The 16,193-nt window shown below is 40.4% G+C and overlaps 1 protein-coding gene across 1 annotated transcript in view; it reads right to left on the bottom strand.

The window, feature by feature from the left end:
* MAP2K1 (mitogen-activated protein kinase kinase 1) overlaps nt 1–16,193 on the bottom strand; it is a 36,922-nt gene that overhangs the window by 15,453 nt on the left and 5,276 nt on the right. Inside the window, exons 2-4 of the mRNA XM_054077276.1 lie at nt 5,571–5,781; nt 3,462–3,608; nt 270–347 (exon numbers count right to left, since the gene is read on the bottom strand). Coding sequence (XP_053933251.1) covers nt 270–347; nt 3,462–3,608; nt 5,571–5,781 — 436 coding nt within the window. The remainder of the gene's footprint in view (nt 1–269; nt 348–3,461; nt 3,609–5,570; nt 5,782–16,193) is intronic.

Here is a 16,193-nt window from a genome sequence, read left to right as displayed (position 1 = left end):
ATTCTGTTCTTATTCAGAAGAATCGGTCGAGGCCAAAGCAGAAAATCAAAGCGAACACAATAGAATGTGTTATACATTCAATGCCCTGAGCTATCAATAATGACATGCACGAAGAGTATTTTTCCAAAGAAAGTAACACAATTAATCTGGTAACACACCTCTCTCCCACATTCCTCAGTCCTGCAGTAGTGGCTTCCTGGATCTGGCATTACCACGCTGACACACAAACATCCCCACTTCCAGCCTTCGAGAGCTATGAACGCACTTACCGCAATGCTAACTTTGCCCAGTATCTGCTCCGGAATTCTTCCAGCCTTTTTCAGTACTTGATCCAAGGAGCCACCATCCTAATAATAAACATCGGAATAGTCAAGCTTTAATGTAATTACTGCACAATATTATAAACAGGACTGTAGTCTGAAGCCTAAATATGGCGACCAAAAAAAAAGTTGCTTTTCATGTTTGATTTAACATTGTAACAATGCATATCTGAAAACATAAACAGCTCCTCAGTAGGAATGATTCAGTTTCATGTTTATTTTCAACAAACATTTGGCATCACTCAAACACTTCACCCGATGATCTTCCATATCAGTATTGCTACATCATTAAGGAAGTGCTGCTCACAAATAGCTATTGACCAAACATTAGGAATTTAATAGATTGCTGCAACTTTCAAACCAATAACACGCACTTTCCCCTCTAAGCACGGCCATCACACGATGTTCTCTCCACCTCCAAAGAGAGAGGGAGGACTGAAGAAGCACAGAAGATTTTATGATCCTGATGACAAGGATGAAGTTTCACTACACTGGAAAAGACATTTCTCTTTGCGAATACAACACGTGCTAGTGCCAAGCTACCACTGTAACTAAACCCAGATCCCTGTCCCTCCTTGTCCCTCAGGTGAGATCCTACACAGGAAAAGCTGGCCTCTCCCTTCTGCACACCCAGGGTGAGAGCGTCCACTACCCAGATGGACAGACTGTTCATTTGGGATGGCTCACAATGAGCCAAAATAGGAAAAAACCGTTTTTATTTTCATGATAAGCAATGGTCCTGCTAATCTTATTAGGTTGAGTAAATTGAATGCACGCATATACCTCCCCAGAAAAGTCAGATACATTCCACTGTTGCTAAGAGCTTCCGAAAAGGCAAACTGTAAAAAGTGCTATTTATTTTTAGCAACCTATTCAACAACAGGCTTGCACATAAGTTCTAGATTCTCTAGAACATAGAATATACAATGAAAGAAAAAAATCCGAAGTTATTTCTCATATTGAAAAGCAATATCCTGTTGTCTGGGTAAGCATTGATACCTCCCAGTAATCAAGACAAAAAGCCCAGTTGAGAAAGTATCTGCCTTAAGCTGTGCTTTGGAGGCTTTAATCACCATTTATACAAGAGAAAAGCTTGAATGCAAAGTTTTCATATTTGAGGACTAAAAACTATACTAAACTCTTATAAGGAAAGTATACAAACAGTTACTTGATCACATATTTTTGTAAAAACCACAACCCACACACATCGCACTTGATTAAAACATACCAACAGAAAAAAAGGCTATATAAACCCCTTGTGTAACCAGTCTATTTCTGGACAGCTGTCTCTACCAAAACACCGGTATATTAACAAAGATTGCATACAGACAAAAAAAAAATCAAACATTTTTCCTCATCCATCCCTGAGGACAAACTCCCATCTTGGAAGAGGCTGAAAACAATTCAATTGCCTAATGTTGGCTGCAGCCCTCAGTGTCTTTCAGGAGCAGACTCCAATCCTTTTGCCTGTGAAATACCTGCTGCTAAGCGAAGTTATGCATTGGCTTTGAATTTATGCACCTAAAAGTGTCAAACACTCAAATCTTCAAGTTCCATGCCTTTTCCACCTCCAAATTTCTGCTCATATTCATACTTCTGTTTCATAACTCGCTGCTAAAAATAAGAATTTAGACTGGCAGTAATTGAGATCTGTATAAAAAAGATAATAGAGATTTTCATCTAATCTTATGTCCAAAAGGAGACCAAAACCTTCTACCCAATGATCTGTATTAACCAACAACTTAATGGTTTAGTGAAGATTACAATTTAATTAATCCACCCTCTCTTTCCATTTCATATCTTCTGGATCAATTGTTCTATGTGTAAAATCTTGTATCCACTCTGACTTGGACCAGATTCAACACTGAAACACCAGATTTCATGCTGCCTTCTCTTAAACTGCAGAGAAGTCTGTCAGATACATCAGTCCCTGTTCAGGAGCTTACAAAGCCTGATCACTCCTCTTAATTTTCTCATTAACAAATACATTAAGATTCTTTAGGCCTTTCACTTGCACATGCAATTACATACCATCATCACTTCTCCTTAGCACACATCCACATGTGCACTCCTTTATCAGCTGCAGATGTGCACATTTGTGACATTTAACAATGGAGTCTGAAACAATGCCCAGACAGTCATTTTTTTTCTATTTTCTTCTTATTTTTCAGTATTATTTTCAATTTTGAGAAGCTAACTTCTTTAGAATTCCCAAGTCATTTGTATTTTGGGGTATGCACACCTCCTATTCGGCTAGCACATGCTTAAAAACTGGATCATGATCAGTCGTTTCTAGGCAACCATCGATTTCTTCTAAAAATTTCCGTAGGAGAAGGCCAGAAGCATTAAAACAATCACATGTACTTTCCAGAAAAAATAAGGGTTTGCTCCAAAGTAACAGTTTTTTCAGGAAAAAAAAATTATAAAGGTCTTCAGATCCACTGCCTTTCATGTTGTTAAACACACCCTTTACTATGCAAGCAAGGCAAAAAATTTGTCTGACCTTTAATTACAAGAAATTTACTTCTAGTGTTTGGCTCCATATGGTTACAAAAAGGCAAACAGGTGTGGAGAAGAATGGGCACTTTTTTATTAAAATGAAACAGAGTTAAACACATTTTTTGGGCGTTAAAAAAATTGTAAAATGTCCTCTGGGCTTGTTCAGTTCCTGTGCACTACTCATCGTTCACATTTTCTGCAAAATTTGAAAAAGAAAAAAGGAGATAAAATATGGATTCATCTAAATAACAATAAACAAGATACTCATTGTCATAGCTACTAAGGACTAGACAGCTGTAGTATAGGAGTTATCTGCTCCACTCTGCATAGCAAGACTAAACTCCATCAGAACAAATGTCCAAGTAGCTCAACTGGGTAAATATTCTTAAACAAATAAGACCATGGATAAAGAAGCAGCAATCAGGAGGGTACATTTGTATGGCTTAGACTTCTACAGGAGAGCAGATACTGGAAAAGGGGATAAAACAGATCATATCAACCCAAGCCTCAGATCTGCAGAGTAAATCCAAAGCATGGCATTTGATTTATTCACACAGGAAGTTCTACTTCGGTAACTTAAGTCCTGTTGACACTGAGGTTTTGCATTAATGGTCAAGTTAAGACAGATTTATACATACTTACCATATGTTCCATGCAAATGCTGATTTCTCCATCACTGTAAAAAGCTCCATAAAAGCCCACTATGTACGGAGAGTTGCACTCATGTAGAACTTGCAGCTCGCGAATGATCTGGTTTCGAATAGCCGGCTTGATCTCTAGATGAATTAACTGTAAAATAATCCAGTCTTATTATTTTCTTAGTGGCAAAGTGCCATTCAAAAGCAACGGGTTGTTCAGAGAGGTTTTCGATACCCAGCTGCGTAAGGCACTCAGCAGCCTGCCCTGAGCTCGTAGCAGACTGCTCAGAGCAGGAGGTTGGGGTAGGCGACCTCCGGAGGCCCTCTCCAACAACCATTCTATGACTTAGCCATAAAACAGTCCATCCTTATTTTCTTAGTGGCAAAGGGGAAGACTACAACAGAGTATGAGAAAGTTGGAACATCAGAACCCATGAAAAGGTAGGATTTCCATCTCTTTTCACACAACACTTCTCTATCAGAAACTTTTTGTTCTAGCACATTTTCTTCACTTACATCATTTTTTTAATGGTTAGTTCAAAAATTCAAGTTTGTTGTGTCGAAGAAAAGCCATAAACAAGAGCATACAGGAAACATGTCAAAGACCCACTGACTCAGCAGCAGCTGCCGAAAAATATCTGCCCAGGTATTGGTAAGGCTTTAGTAGAAGGAATTAGCTGAATCTCAAATTAAAAACTCCCCAAACTGAATCTAAATTTGAAGGGGAGGTTACATAAAATACTTTGTTCCACTACATTGTTTATTGCATACAATACAAGAAGTGTATTTCTTTTGTGAAAAGGAAGATCAAGAGACATGTAAATCAAATTTTAGTCACTCTATGAAAGAAAAACTGCAGTTCAAACATCTTGGTTGCATGAAATATTAATGAATTGGGGCAAAATTTCCTGTCAAACCCACAGTAGGTAAAAAAAATCAATTAAATTGATTTTGTTCAAGAAAACAACAGTGATTTGTATATTTCATAATCCTCACACCTCAGGTGTGCAGCTCTCCTAACTGCCAGTGTGCTGAGCACAGTTTACTCTTCTAGTCATGCACATTTTCCTTTAGTTTTGCTGAAGATGACAGTGCACCCTTCTTAATAAAAGAAATACCTGAAGCCTTCCAAATTCTCAATTTAAAAAAAAAAAAAAGTTTTTAATGTAGTATAAGAATGGCATCCACAATTTGAGCGTGACCTGTATTTTATCCTTTTCAAGGGCCAGGTTACATCTCACATGAACCACAACAGCCTTGAAGAAAGAAGCATGAAATACCCAAACAGATGTAATCAGGCAGCATCATACACGCATTTCCCTTACTTCCTGTATTTGGTTCCCAAAGATATCGAGGGAAAGTGAAAGCTCCTCACATAAGTAAAGTGAGAATTAAAACATCAAGCTACTTCTCTTAAAAAAACAAATCTCATTTCTCTTACAAACTGGGTCACAGCTGCCATTGGTTCTGAAGCATAAAGCAGACTCATTAGAAAATGCTCTTACCATAAAGAGAAGTACCTTCTTGCACAGAAGCCACCCACACCCCTTGATGAAACTATAAAGCAGGAGACGTCACAGTACTCCCATGTATTCCCTCAGTTATTTGAGCTCTCATTTGTTCCAGTATCATCCAAAGGCTCTTTACTGCTCTGCAGTTGTGAAGGAAGATCTTAGGACAGGTGATCTTTTCCATTCCTCTCACCTTATGGCTGAGAATACAGGAAATGTCACCTTTCCCTACCTTTTGCCTTTCAGTAACTGCTTTTAGGGCTTCCACTCATTAGTGAGTTTACCACACTTCTTTGAAAGACAAATATCCAACTGAAAACATCGTAGTCATCAAAAAGGCAAGAAGATAAAAAGAGAAAAGGGGAAATGAATGCCTATCCTTTTGCTACTGACACACTCAACACCTTCTGAAAAACTGTGGGGCTTTGGGTAAGTGCAACATTTCCTACTACTTGAAACACATCGACTTCTCTGAAAGATGGCATTAAATAGTGGGTTTGAGTGTGTCAACACCACTGGTTTCTCTAAATAACATCACTGTATTTCAGAGACAACATCCTTAATAAACATCATCTCTAAGTTCCTATTGTTGAGGCACTCACCTTTCTTGCCATGATGAGACCAGAAGGCTTGTGAGACACTTTGAAGACCACACCTCCATTTCCTGCTCCCAGTTCACTGATCTTCTCAAAGTCATCATCCTTCAGCTCTCCAACTTTTTGTTTCTGAGTAAGAAAAGCTTCGAGGCGCTTCCGTTGCTGTTCATCCAGCTCTAGTTCTTCCAGCTTCTTCTGAAGTGCTTCCAAATTTGTCCTGTATAACAGAGAAAGAACAGCTCAGTCAAACTGCTTGAGCTCACCCAGCAGCATTGCAAGAAGACGAGTAATAGAGCACTGAGGTCAAACAGGAAATCCACTACATTTTGCACCTCTCTACATTACCCAGAAGGATCCAACTTGTACAGTCATCCCCAGGAGAGACACATTAGTGGAACTCTGATTTAATTAAGCAGTATTTTATTCCAGATAAAACAATGACATCAACTGAAACAGTTGATACTCAGTTTCCCCACCTTTGAAGTCTTGTCCAAATTCACGCATGTGAAGCCTCACTACCTACAAGAGCAGCTTCATGACTCAGCATTTATGATTGGAGATCTCATTAATGACAGCACATCAGTCCATGGTATTTTTATAGCTTTGTGTGGTCGAGGATTGTGTTGTAATTTCCTATAGAGTTTGTCTGACTGTTTTATCTACTCATTTTCACATAACTATACAACTAATACTGCATTCAGAAGCTTCTTATTTAGGTGCTGGTAAGGAGTTAAAGCACAGCTAAATCAACAAGCATTAAAAACAGGGCCACTAGAAACACAGAAGTCTGTTTTTTTCTAGTTTACCTGGGGAAAGCCCCAAGGTTTTAAGCTTATACTTTTTCTTTTGTTTAAGGGCAAGTCTATTAACCTAGGTTAAACATCACTAAGCAGTACAAAATAAAAATACAAACTTTAAATACTAAAGTGCAACAGACAGTAGTTCTGTTTCCCAGGAAGTTTCTTTTTTAATAACTTAACTTCAGATTCTATGAAAATGCTTCATTCCAATAACAAGACAGCTTAAAGACACATTTAAAATTTCCTGCTAACTACAACAATAAGTTACTTGCTGTTAAATATGTACTCTTGCAGCATCTATTTTGCTTAGCTAAATTTAATGCAGTGTTCCCAGGGAATACAGTGTTGCTAGGATGAAAAACCTGGAGGAACAGAATCTACTTCTTCAGAGCTCAAATCACTTCCCATTTGGGAAAAAAAAAAAAAGTTTCACCAGTAACCAAGAAAACTATTTCTGTTCATCACTTCCTAAGGTATGCACTTTCAAATATGCTGCACAAAGAGCCGCTCCTTGAATGTCCAGTATGGTGCTGGTCAGCTGAGAAGACACGAGGTTGATTCTCCAAGGAGCAATGACAAATAAGGCCCAGATTCATCAGAAAGACACAATGAAAAGGAAAAACTCTCAACTCATTCATTGGAGAGCCTGCAGTCCAAGGCCGGATAACAATCTTGGTTTGACCATATGCAAAGGTTATTCAAGGCAAAACAAAATCATAGAATCATGGAATGGTTTAGGCTGGAAGGCACCTCAAAGCCCATCCAGTTCCAACCCCTGCCACGGGCAGGAACACCTCCCACTGTAGCCTGCTCCAAGCCCCATCCAACCTGGCCTGGAACACCTCCAGGGATGGGGCAGTCACCACTGCTCTGGGCAACCTGGGCCAGGGCCTCCCCACCCTCACAGGGAAACACTTCTTCCTGAAATTTCATGTCAATCTTCCCTCTTGCAGCTTAAAACTGTTCCCCCTCATCATATCCCTGCGCTCCCTCACAAAGGGGCCTCCAGGGAAGCTGGGGAGGGCTCTTTAAGGCCTGGAAGAAAATAACGTAAGTATTCACAGCTCTTACTCACTACACAGACACTCTGGAAGTTTAAGCAATGACACACGCCTACTTCATTTATCAGTTTAAATACCTTAGACAGGATGCAATTGCTAAGCTAACTTAGGAAGTGATAATGCTTAGAAGAGTTAAACAGAGGAAACTGAAGGAGACCTTTGGTGGAAAGGTGAGTTCTGTTCAGTCTGTTATTTTGACACTTTACAGCCCAAGCATGAGATTACCAGGCAATACTTGTGAGCAGGTTTGACAAAACACTCACGCTGAGCAAATGGAATTTGGCAATGCTACTCAGAGCCACAACAGTAAACACCGATGTTCTTGGCCTACTGTAGTCACACTACCAAAAGTGTCAGATTCCTAGCATAAAAATAACTTCATTCTGGTGCAGATACTTCATTTTCAGGCTACCCTACAGAGAGAAACACTAATTTCTGTCCTCATACCATGCTTTATACCAGTATAATCACACTAGAATATAATAATACATCAAATATCCTGAAGTATCCATGATGAGAAACGTCCCCATGTTGACAAAGTTGGCTTATAGGAATATTCAAGTTATCTTACTGACAGATTCTGTTTTAAAGATGAACCATTAAGACAGAGGCACATTTTTGAAATCCAATTTTGAAAATGCAAACCAGAAAGCAAATTAATCACTGGCTTATTCTGCGCGCCCCCCACCCCCCCCACCAAACCTGCTCAGTAAAGCAAACAAATCCCAGCCTGAAGTCAAAGCAATGCATGCCTTTTCCAGAACACAGCTCTGAACACTGAAACAGCTCTTCTTATACTATGAACGCAAGACAATGGGAGCAAAGTTAAGCATCCTTTACTTTCCTACATTAACTCCAGAACAATGAATGCTGGACACACACTTTGGATTATACCCTGGCCGGTTACTCTTCTGCAAAGCCATAACTCATCTTTTTTCAAAGCACATGCACTGCCAATCCCTGCCAACATGGCACTTGGACACGTCCCCCACACCAGCCTGCGACCAGCAAGGAGGTGAAGCACTCTGGCCAGTGACTCACGAGGGAGGGAACACACTGCTTGCTTGCTCAGGTGTTTCACTCTTTTAGCAGGCTTGAACAGCAAGCTTTCTACATATACCTGACCGACACAAGATCAGCGTGTTTTTATTGAACAGTGTGTTAAACACTGGGATTTTTAGAATGCAGAGGTTATTTTTCATTCCATAAAGCCCTACACAGCCACTAGAAATGGAGAACAGAGGCCCCTGGTATTTTGGGAGCCTCTTACCAAAATAATACTCTTCAAATACTTCTTTATACTAGAAGCAGAGCAACTTCATAGTTTACATTAAGCCATTACAAATAACTTTTTCATAGTGCCTTCTACCTGCTTATATTAAAATCATGACTGCCCAGAAAATACGGCCTATATAATAGGTTTAATCAATTAGGAAGTTTTATTGGATGCGATTTTTGCAGAGACAGATCTATTGTTCTATATCACTGCTTTCTTTAAAGGAGTCAGGACCACACAGACAAGAGCTCAATATCCTCTACCTGGATATCTATCAAAACCAGCCAACATAGTTTAGAGTATACAATAGAATTTGATGGAGTATCCAAATCACTTTATTCAACAAATCTGTTGCTGCTGTTAAACACCTCTGAAATACAAACGAATCAAGCTCCTAAACACAGTATTACAATATGGAACACACTTTTGATACATACAGCCAGATTTCCAAAGGAGCTCTGCAAGCAACACCTTTAGCTCTCTCTGAAGTCTCCATATGGATTTAATGTCAAAATGAAACCAAACTCTCTCCTCAATATTCCAACCTTAACAGGAAACTCCGAGTTTCCTTTGAAAACACTGCTCCAGTAAGCCACAGTGACAAGAGATCTTTATCTTTATTTACAAGTTCTGAGCAGGAACTTGCTGTCATTTTAGGGATTACTGAAGAAGGCAGGGCTGTTCATTTAGAAAAATAAAGACACGACGACACAAGAACAGGATGCAACAGTGCTTTTCTCGCTCTGTTTTGAAAAAGCGACTATTCAGTTTTTCCTCTCAAGCAGAAGGAGTTTGCTGGGTTTGGAGACAACACAGGGATGCTTGAGCACATGATTTGGAGCAGACAAAATGCTAGTGTGTTGAAACAAACACTCAGTCATGCTGATGCCGCAGTAACAAAAAAAAATTTGCTAGGATAGCATTTATCACATCTATGTCAGACTAATGCATGTCTACTTACCCTTTTCACATTGGTTGTTTTCATCTGAAACTTGACATTCACTTAATACAGGCATTTCCTTGCTTGAAAGTACAAAAAATTGTTAGGAGTCCTTGCTCAAACATTAGTGAGAGGATTCAAAGGCACTCAGAGATTGAAAAGTGTTGGTCCCATCAATCTCAGCACGTCAGGCTTCTCCATCTAGAATGTGTTCACCAGCAAAATCACCAGCATATTCTAAGCTTCAACAGTAAAACTATGAGTGACGCACAAGACAAGGACAGCAATGACCTCACTTGAATTTTTCCAAACCAGTTCTCTGACTGTAGGTAGAGTAACTTTATCTAAAGACTGTCCGTGAAAGGGTGGAACCCAATAAGTGTTTTGTTAGAATGGCTATTCAGAATGTAACTAACAAACACCTCCAGTTCACTTTATGATAATTAAATGACAGACATCAGGACAGAACTGATTATTTTCCTTCTGGTCCTTTGCTTGAAGTACTAAATACTGATCAATTTAAAATTAAAATAATTAAATATGAAAAAAGGTATTTATGTCATCAAAACTGGTGGCTGTAATCTACTCAGTATTTCTAGAAGGCAGGACTCTAGTTTCACTTTTGAACTTGAACACTGCCCTCTGATTGGTAACTACAACTCTTAGCTGGACCCTCACCATATGAAAGCATCACAGGCAAGCTGTGGTGCAAAGCACGTGCAGAAACAGGTGGGTTAGTAAATCATTAACACGCACGTATAAAATACAGAAGAGGGAATACTTCAGTCAGTTTATCACTAGGACACCATGACAGTGTTAAGGAAGCTTCGGTAGCTAAAAGGAACAGCACACTCATGTGCTAATGTCTGTTTCCAGAGGGAGAATGAGTAGTTACTTAATCTTATATAAAACTTTTGTTCAAAGACGAAGATCCCTATTAAAATTCATCACCATTACCTGCTGCAGTCTTGGAGTTGTTTTTTCACTGTCAAAGTGCTATGCCTTTGCCAGAGTTCCATCAAAGCAGGAAATCATCACATCACCTCAGTGCTTCACTGTTCCAAGCACTACTCTAAAGCAATAGGTTATCATTTAATTTATTGCTACCATCTTTAAAGCCAAGCACATACTAAACATACTGCACTAGGGAAAGAATCCAGCTTTCGTAACATGATCAACTGAATGAAGCCACAGCGAGGTCAGTTCTCTACATTTGCTAAAGCAGCGATGTAATTACATAGAATGCTATCAATAAATACATTCTTACTCAGTGAGGAGAAATGGATAAATATGCTTTATAGTCAGCAGACATCACCACTGCGGGAAGTATAGTGTCTTAACCACTGGACTTCAGATATGATTCTAACAAGGTCTCTCTCTTCCAGACTAAACAGATGTTAAAAAAACAGTTAGGACAAGTATTTGGGGGAGCTGTTTGATTGTTCCCCCCTCCTCCAAGTGCAGCACCAGGTACTCCAGAGGGGGAACTATCTCTGCCCACACCTGACCAGGCAGGGTCCTTCCTATCAAGTCAAGGCGACTTCTCCCTTTTTGCTCTCAAGGAATTGTGCTGACAGTGCAAGGTTCTCCTCCTACTCACACCACACATCTGTAAACTCCAATGTTTAAAAATTAGAGTGCAAAACAGAACTTAAAGTCATAATACGCACTGCCACAGCCCCTTTCTCCATAAAACCACAACCCCAGGCGGATGAACTTCACTTCTATTACTGTCAATTCACACTTTACTAAATTTTAGAGGCCAGAAGACAGCTGCAATCTGAAATTTGGGGGAACGCAAATCAACCCCTTCTGTAGGCAGTTTGTGGAATACCAGAGAGGAGGAAGGTTTTCCAGGAAGAATCACAGCGTGGGATACTAGGAGCTTCTCAGACCCAGTGCCACCTCACTTGTCTGGAAGCTCATCCAAGAGCTTCAGAACTGCCTCACCTACCCCTAACCACCTGACAACAGCCAGAAGTGGATGCTTAGAACAAAGAAGACTGGGGACAACAATTAGAAGTGCACAGCAACACCTATACTCATGGCTGGACTGAATGTTCTGTTCTTTTTTTTCCCAAAGACATGCACAGTCTCACCCACATACTCCTGAATGGACGATGCACAAATACGTCCACGTCAGCAGGTCAGTTTTAGCCTGTCATACTGCTCCCTTCAGGCCTGGTTGTGGGGTTTTCAGACCAGCTTTCCTTTCAAACACCAAACCCCCATGATTCATAACCACGGGCACCGCACACAGGTGGGCACTGCAAGTCAGGAGAAACCAAACAAACCTGTATTCCCTACACGCTGGTTGGGCAGGGAGGAGGAACACATTCTGCAGAGCACTCCCACCCTAAAGATGTACACAGAGATGGGCAGAAGGCAAGAGGAGACTTCAGTTCATGCTTTTGGTGGCAGCCACCCCAGCACTGAAGAAAGCACTCCTGGAAGAGATGCATTAACATTTCAGAGAGCGCTTGCTCTTTGAGCCAGTAATGAGAAGAGAAATGCTGCCTTTAGTCTGGCAATACATAACATTGTAATGAAACCAGAAAATAAATACTTATTCCCAATTCACATTAATAATTCTCTAAATCTTTTTTTTTTTTTATTTCACATTAGCAATAAGTTAATCCTCTCCTGAACCCTAAAGGCTACATGAGAGCTGTGCTCAACCCTGAAGTCTACTTCAGAGAGAGAAGAGAAACGAAGAGGAACAAGTCTGACACAGTCTTTAAGAGTGATTTGTCAAATAGTTGTTCAAAGTTATTACTATCAGTTTTGTAAGCTGAACAATTAGTATGAGCGAAAGCATAAAGAAGTACATTCACTTTCAGATCTACTGTCGCCTGAGGATATAGGCTTGGGGGTTGTTTTCCAGTACAGTGACAGTGATGCTTTCCCCAAGCCTACACAACTGTCAATCGCAAGAAGAAAGTAGGCAGCTCACTCCATCATTCCTCTGAACAGCCCCGATCAGGGAGCTGAAATGGAGCATTAGGAACACTAAGACATTCTGCGGTTTTGAAGACAGACTTCTGCTTTGCAAGACTGAGTCAAACTTGGGCAATAAAACAGAATTTTTTTTCACTTTTCCTTTAAGAGAGAGCAGTTCACAGAATAAAGAGGAAGATAAAGTGATTAGAGTGGTCTCAGCTTACAGCACAGGTATCTATGTTGGGGCTAACTCCAGTGCGGCCTCATTGAGCTTCCAGTTAAAACAACTCAAAAAGATCCAAGCTCACTACAAGTGCAAAGGAGTCTTGTTTTGGACAACTACACTGTTTTCCAATTCCTGCTTATTTTCAGTTCTTGTAACATTAAAGCTCCTTCATAAATACCCTTACCTTTAGGTGGGATATACAATTGCCAAATACAAGTGCTCATTTCCAGCATGAATTTTAACATCTGAAAATACTGCTCCACTTTCACAATGCAAGAGACACATTCTGAGGTTGAATACTGTCAGGAAAAAAAATTACCCAGCAAAAATAAGAGGCAAATTTATTATATTCTATTTCTTAGTAAAAGGTATGTAAAACAAAACTATTAGAAAAGTATTGTTCTGTCAAAAAAAATTGCCAGGTTAATTAGATGTAAAGAATTCTCATTTTTCTAAAGCTGAAAGGCACTTACTTTAGAGAAAAATGCAACATGACTTCAGGTCTCCTACTAGGGGGACAAATGAACCTCAAAAATTTCTTACAGGCTGAGCTGTTGCAGAGGAATCTTTCCTTTCAGCTTCCTCCCTCCTTTGCTATAGCCTAACCACCTTCCCATTAAATACTCCAGACTATTTTTCCTTCAATCAGTGGAAGCACACCAAGTGACACATCTGAACTGAAGACAGTTTTTTCAGCAAAGAGCCACAGTTCCAAGCAGTGGCACAAACAGACGGATATCAGATTCGTGCCCTGCATGCTCCTTCCCACAGGATTTTTATGCAGCTGTTCCCAGCCACGGGTTGGAGTTCCAGCCCTTTATCCCAGCAGGCAGAGCAGCTGCCAGCCAGGCTCAGGCACCCCTTTGGCATATTTAACTGTGGCTAAACAACACGATGGGGGGGTCGGGTTTTCCCTCAGTTAAAAGGCTTCCTCATGACTTGTAGCATCAAATTCAAAGTCAGCCATAAACTCTGCTATCTCAAATTAAGAAATTCCAAGAGCCAACCCTCCAGAATGAGAAATCCAAGCTCTCAACCTTCCTCTCACAAATACCTGTGCACCTACCACAGACTTTTCTGAGCCAGCACTACCCACAACCACAGCAAGAGAACTACAGGGATATTAACACTGCCTCATGGACAGGAAAAGGAACTGATTTACTGAGTACTTACAACACAGAGGATAAATAGATGCTATGAAATTGTGATCATCAGCCGACAGAGGTATTAATACCAGTTCTGCTTTGCCATCATTTCATGTCTCTGAATGAGGAGTTAAATTCATGACAAAACCAAGGGATGAGTACGTGCAGTAGTAATGGTAACGGTATCTGCACGACTCCATAACCCAGCAGACACACAGCCTGGGAGACACATTGCAATAAGGAAATAGATTAAGTTACAATATCAGTTTACAAGGCCTATGAAAAAGCTTGGGTTAGAATCCAGACACCCTCTCTGCAAGAGCTGAGCAAGAAGCACAAACTTCATCAAAAGCTGCAGAGAACACACCAGGGACTGGGAGAGAAAAAACCCAGAATGTACAGCTGGAAATGCACCAAGCAAGCTCATAACTGGGATTCAGAGAAAACCACGGATGTTTAGATTCTTGCCTATATTTCAAGTGGATGGATTGCATAACACAGAACATTCACCAGTGCACCCATTTAGAGGGAGGAATTAATAACTTCTAGTCAATCTGTGTATAGATTGGGCCAACATATGTAGAAATGTTCACATACAAATACACACACATAGTTGTGTCCAGACAGAATATTTTTCCCAAAAAAAAACATGCTTTGCAATTGTTCCATCTGCGACATTAAACCTGCTGACTCATCTTCCCTCCACATTGAGAAGAGTTCTGGAAAAGTAGAGAACAATGCGGAGCTGGAAAAAACACTGGAAGAAAGAGGAGTTGCCAGGAAGTTTCAACAGCTTGTTTTTAAAAACCCATAAGGAGATTTTTAAGATGATACTTGTTCATCCAAAGAATCCCACGCTACTGGAATCTCCGCCCAAGTTCTCAGGCTGTACAGTACAATGTTCTGCTTCCACTCCAACTCCTTTTGCCTGCGTCACCCCTCATGGACATCACCCTCCCTCCTTCTGCTGGATGCCTGCAAGGTGGCTGGATCCATGTGAAGGACCACGTCCCCAGATGTCGTAGGCAGAAGCTCTGCTGGAATCCACTCTCCTCTTCTTTAGACAAGACTTGGGATAACAATAGCTTCTCAACAGATGTTTGCAAAGAGACACTGAGCAGCAAATTTCCAGCCTTTCCCAGCTGTTTAATTCCTGTGGGCCCTGACTGGCAGAAGCCTTGTGCGTTCCTTCCAAAGCATCATCAAGATTCTGTCTAAGTAACAGAACTGTAGAATGGTTTGGGTTGGAAGGGAACTTGAAGATCACTTAATTCCAAAGCCCCTGCCACAGGCAGGGACACCTCCCACTGGACCAGGCTGCTCAAAGCCCCATCCAACCTGCCCTTGAACACCTCCAGGGATGGGGCAATACTGAACGTATATCAAATCAAGAACCACATGACTGCCAATTTCTAGAAACACATTGGTAAGTGTTCAGAGAAAAAAAAAAAATCATTCCATCGCTTCCATTGCTTTAAAAAAAAAAAATCTTCGGGAGAAAAAACCTGCTTCACTAACATTCAGTGAGCTAGAAACCAATATTGCCAACTAACACCACTTTCTCTAAGAGACATTTCTGTGTTTTGGCAGTGGAATCTGTACACTTTATAAACCCCAGTGAATCCCTAGGGCAATGATAGGAGAACAAACGCAGCTGTAAACAGGGTAACAGGCAAGGGGCGGGGGGAGGCTTGTTTACTGGAAAATATAATAAAGCTTAATAATTTAAAGGGAACATCTAGGTTTATCATAGAAAAAGGAAAATTCCTTCCTCAGTTCAGTTTAGAGTGTTTCTCCTCTGTACACTGACATATTTAGCCAATATCCATTCGAAGAACTCCCTGATGCATTTCCTGTCGCTTGTAGATTCCCCACAATTTTCACGTATGTTTGGGGTTTTTTAAGGCAGTGCTAAAGCAAAGAACCTCTGCCCAGAGTAACAACAGTAACACTGTTACACCAAATAAATAATTCAACTACATACTGGGTTCACCTAGTCCCTTTCGATCCTCCTCTTTTTTAAGCCTTAAGCTACTAGATAACACTGGAAGGTCTCAAAGGCCACCTGTTCCTCTTGAGACAGACTCAAGACTCTTCAATTAAAAGATGTGGTACTCAGGAATTGTTGTAATAACTGAATTTCAACATGTTGCAGTAGTATCTCTCAGGTTTTGAGTATACAGTCACTTAATCCTGCAGAAAGCTGGGTTCTTGCCGAAGTAGATGGCTCTGTCTCATTCC

This window comes from Cuculus canorus, chromosome 12, assembly GCF_017976375.1.
Source record: "Cuculus canorus isolate bCucCan1 chromosome 12, bCucCan1.pri, whole genome shotgun sequence".
In the NCBI taxonomy this organism is placed as follows: Eukaryota; Metazoa; Chordata; class Aves; order Cuculiformes; family Cuculidae; genus Cuculus; species Cuculus canorus.
This window is presented reverse-complemented; position numbering and strand designations above follow the sequence as displayed.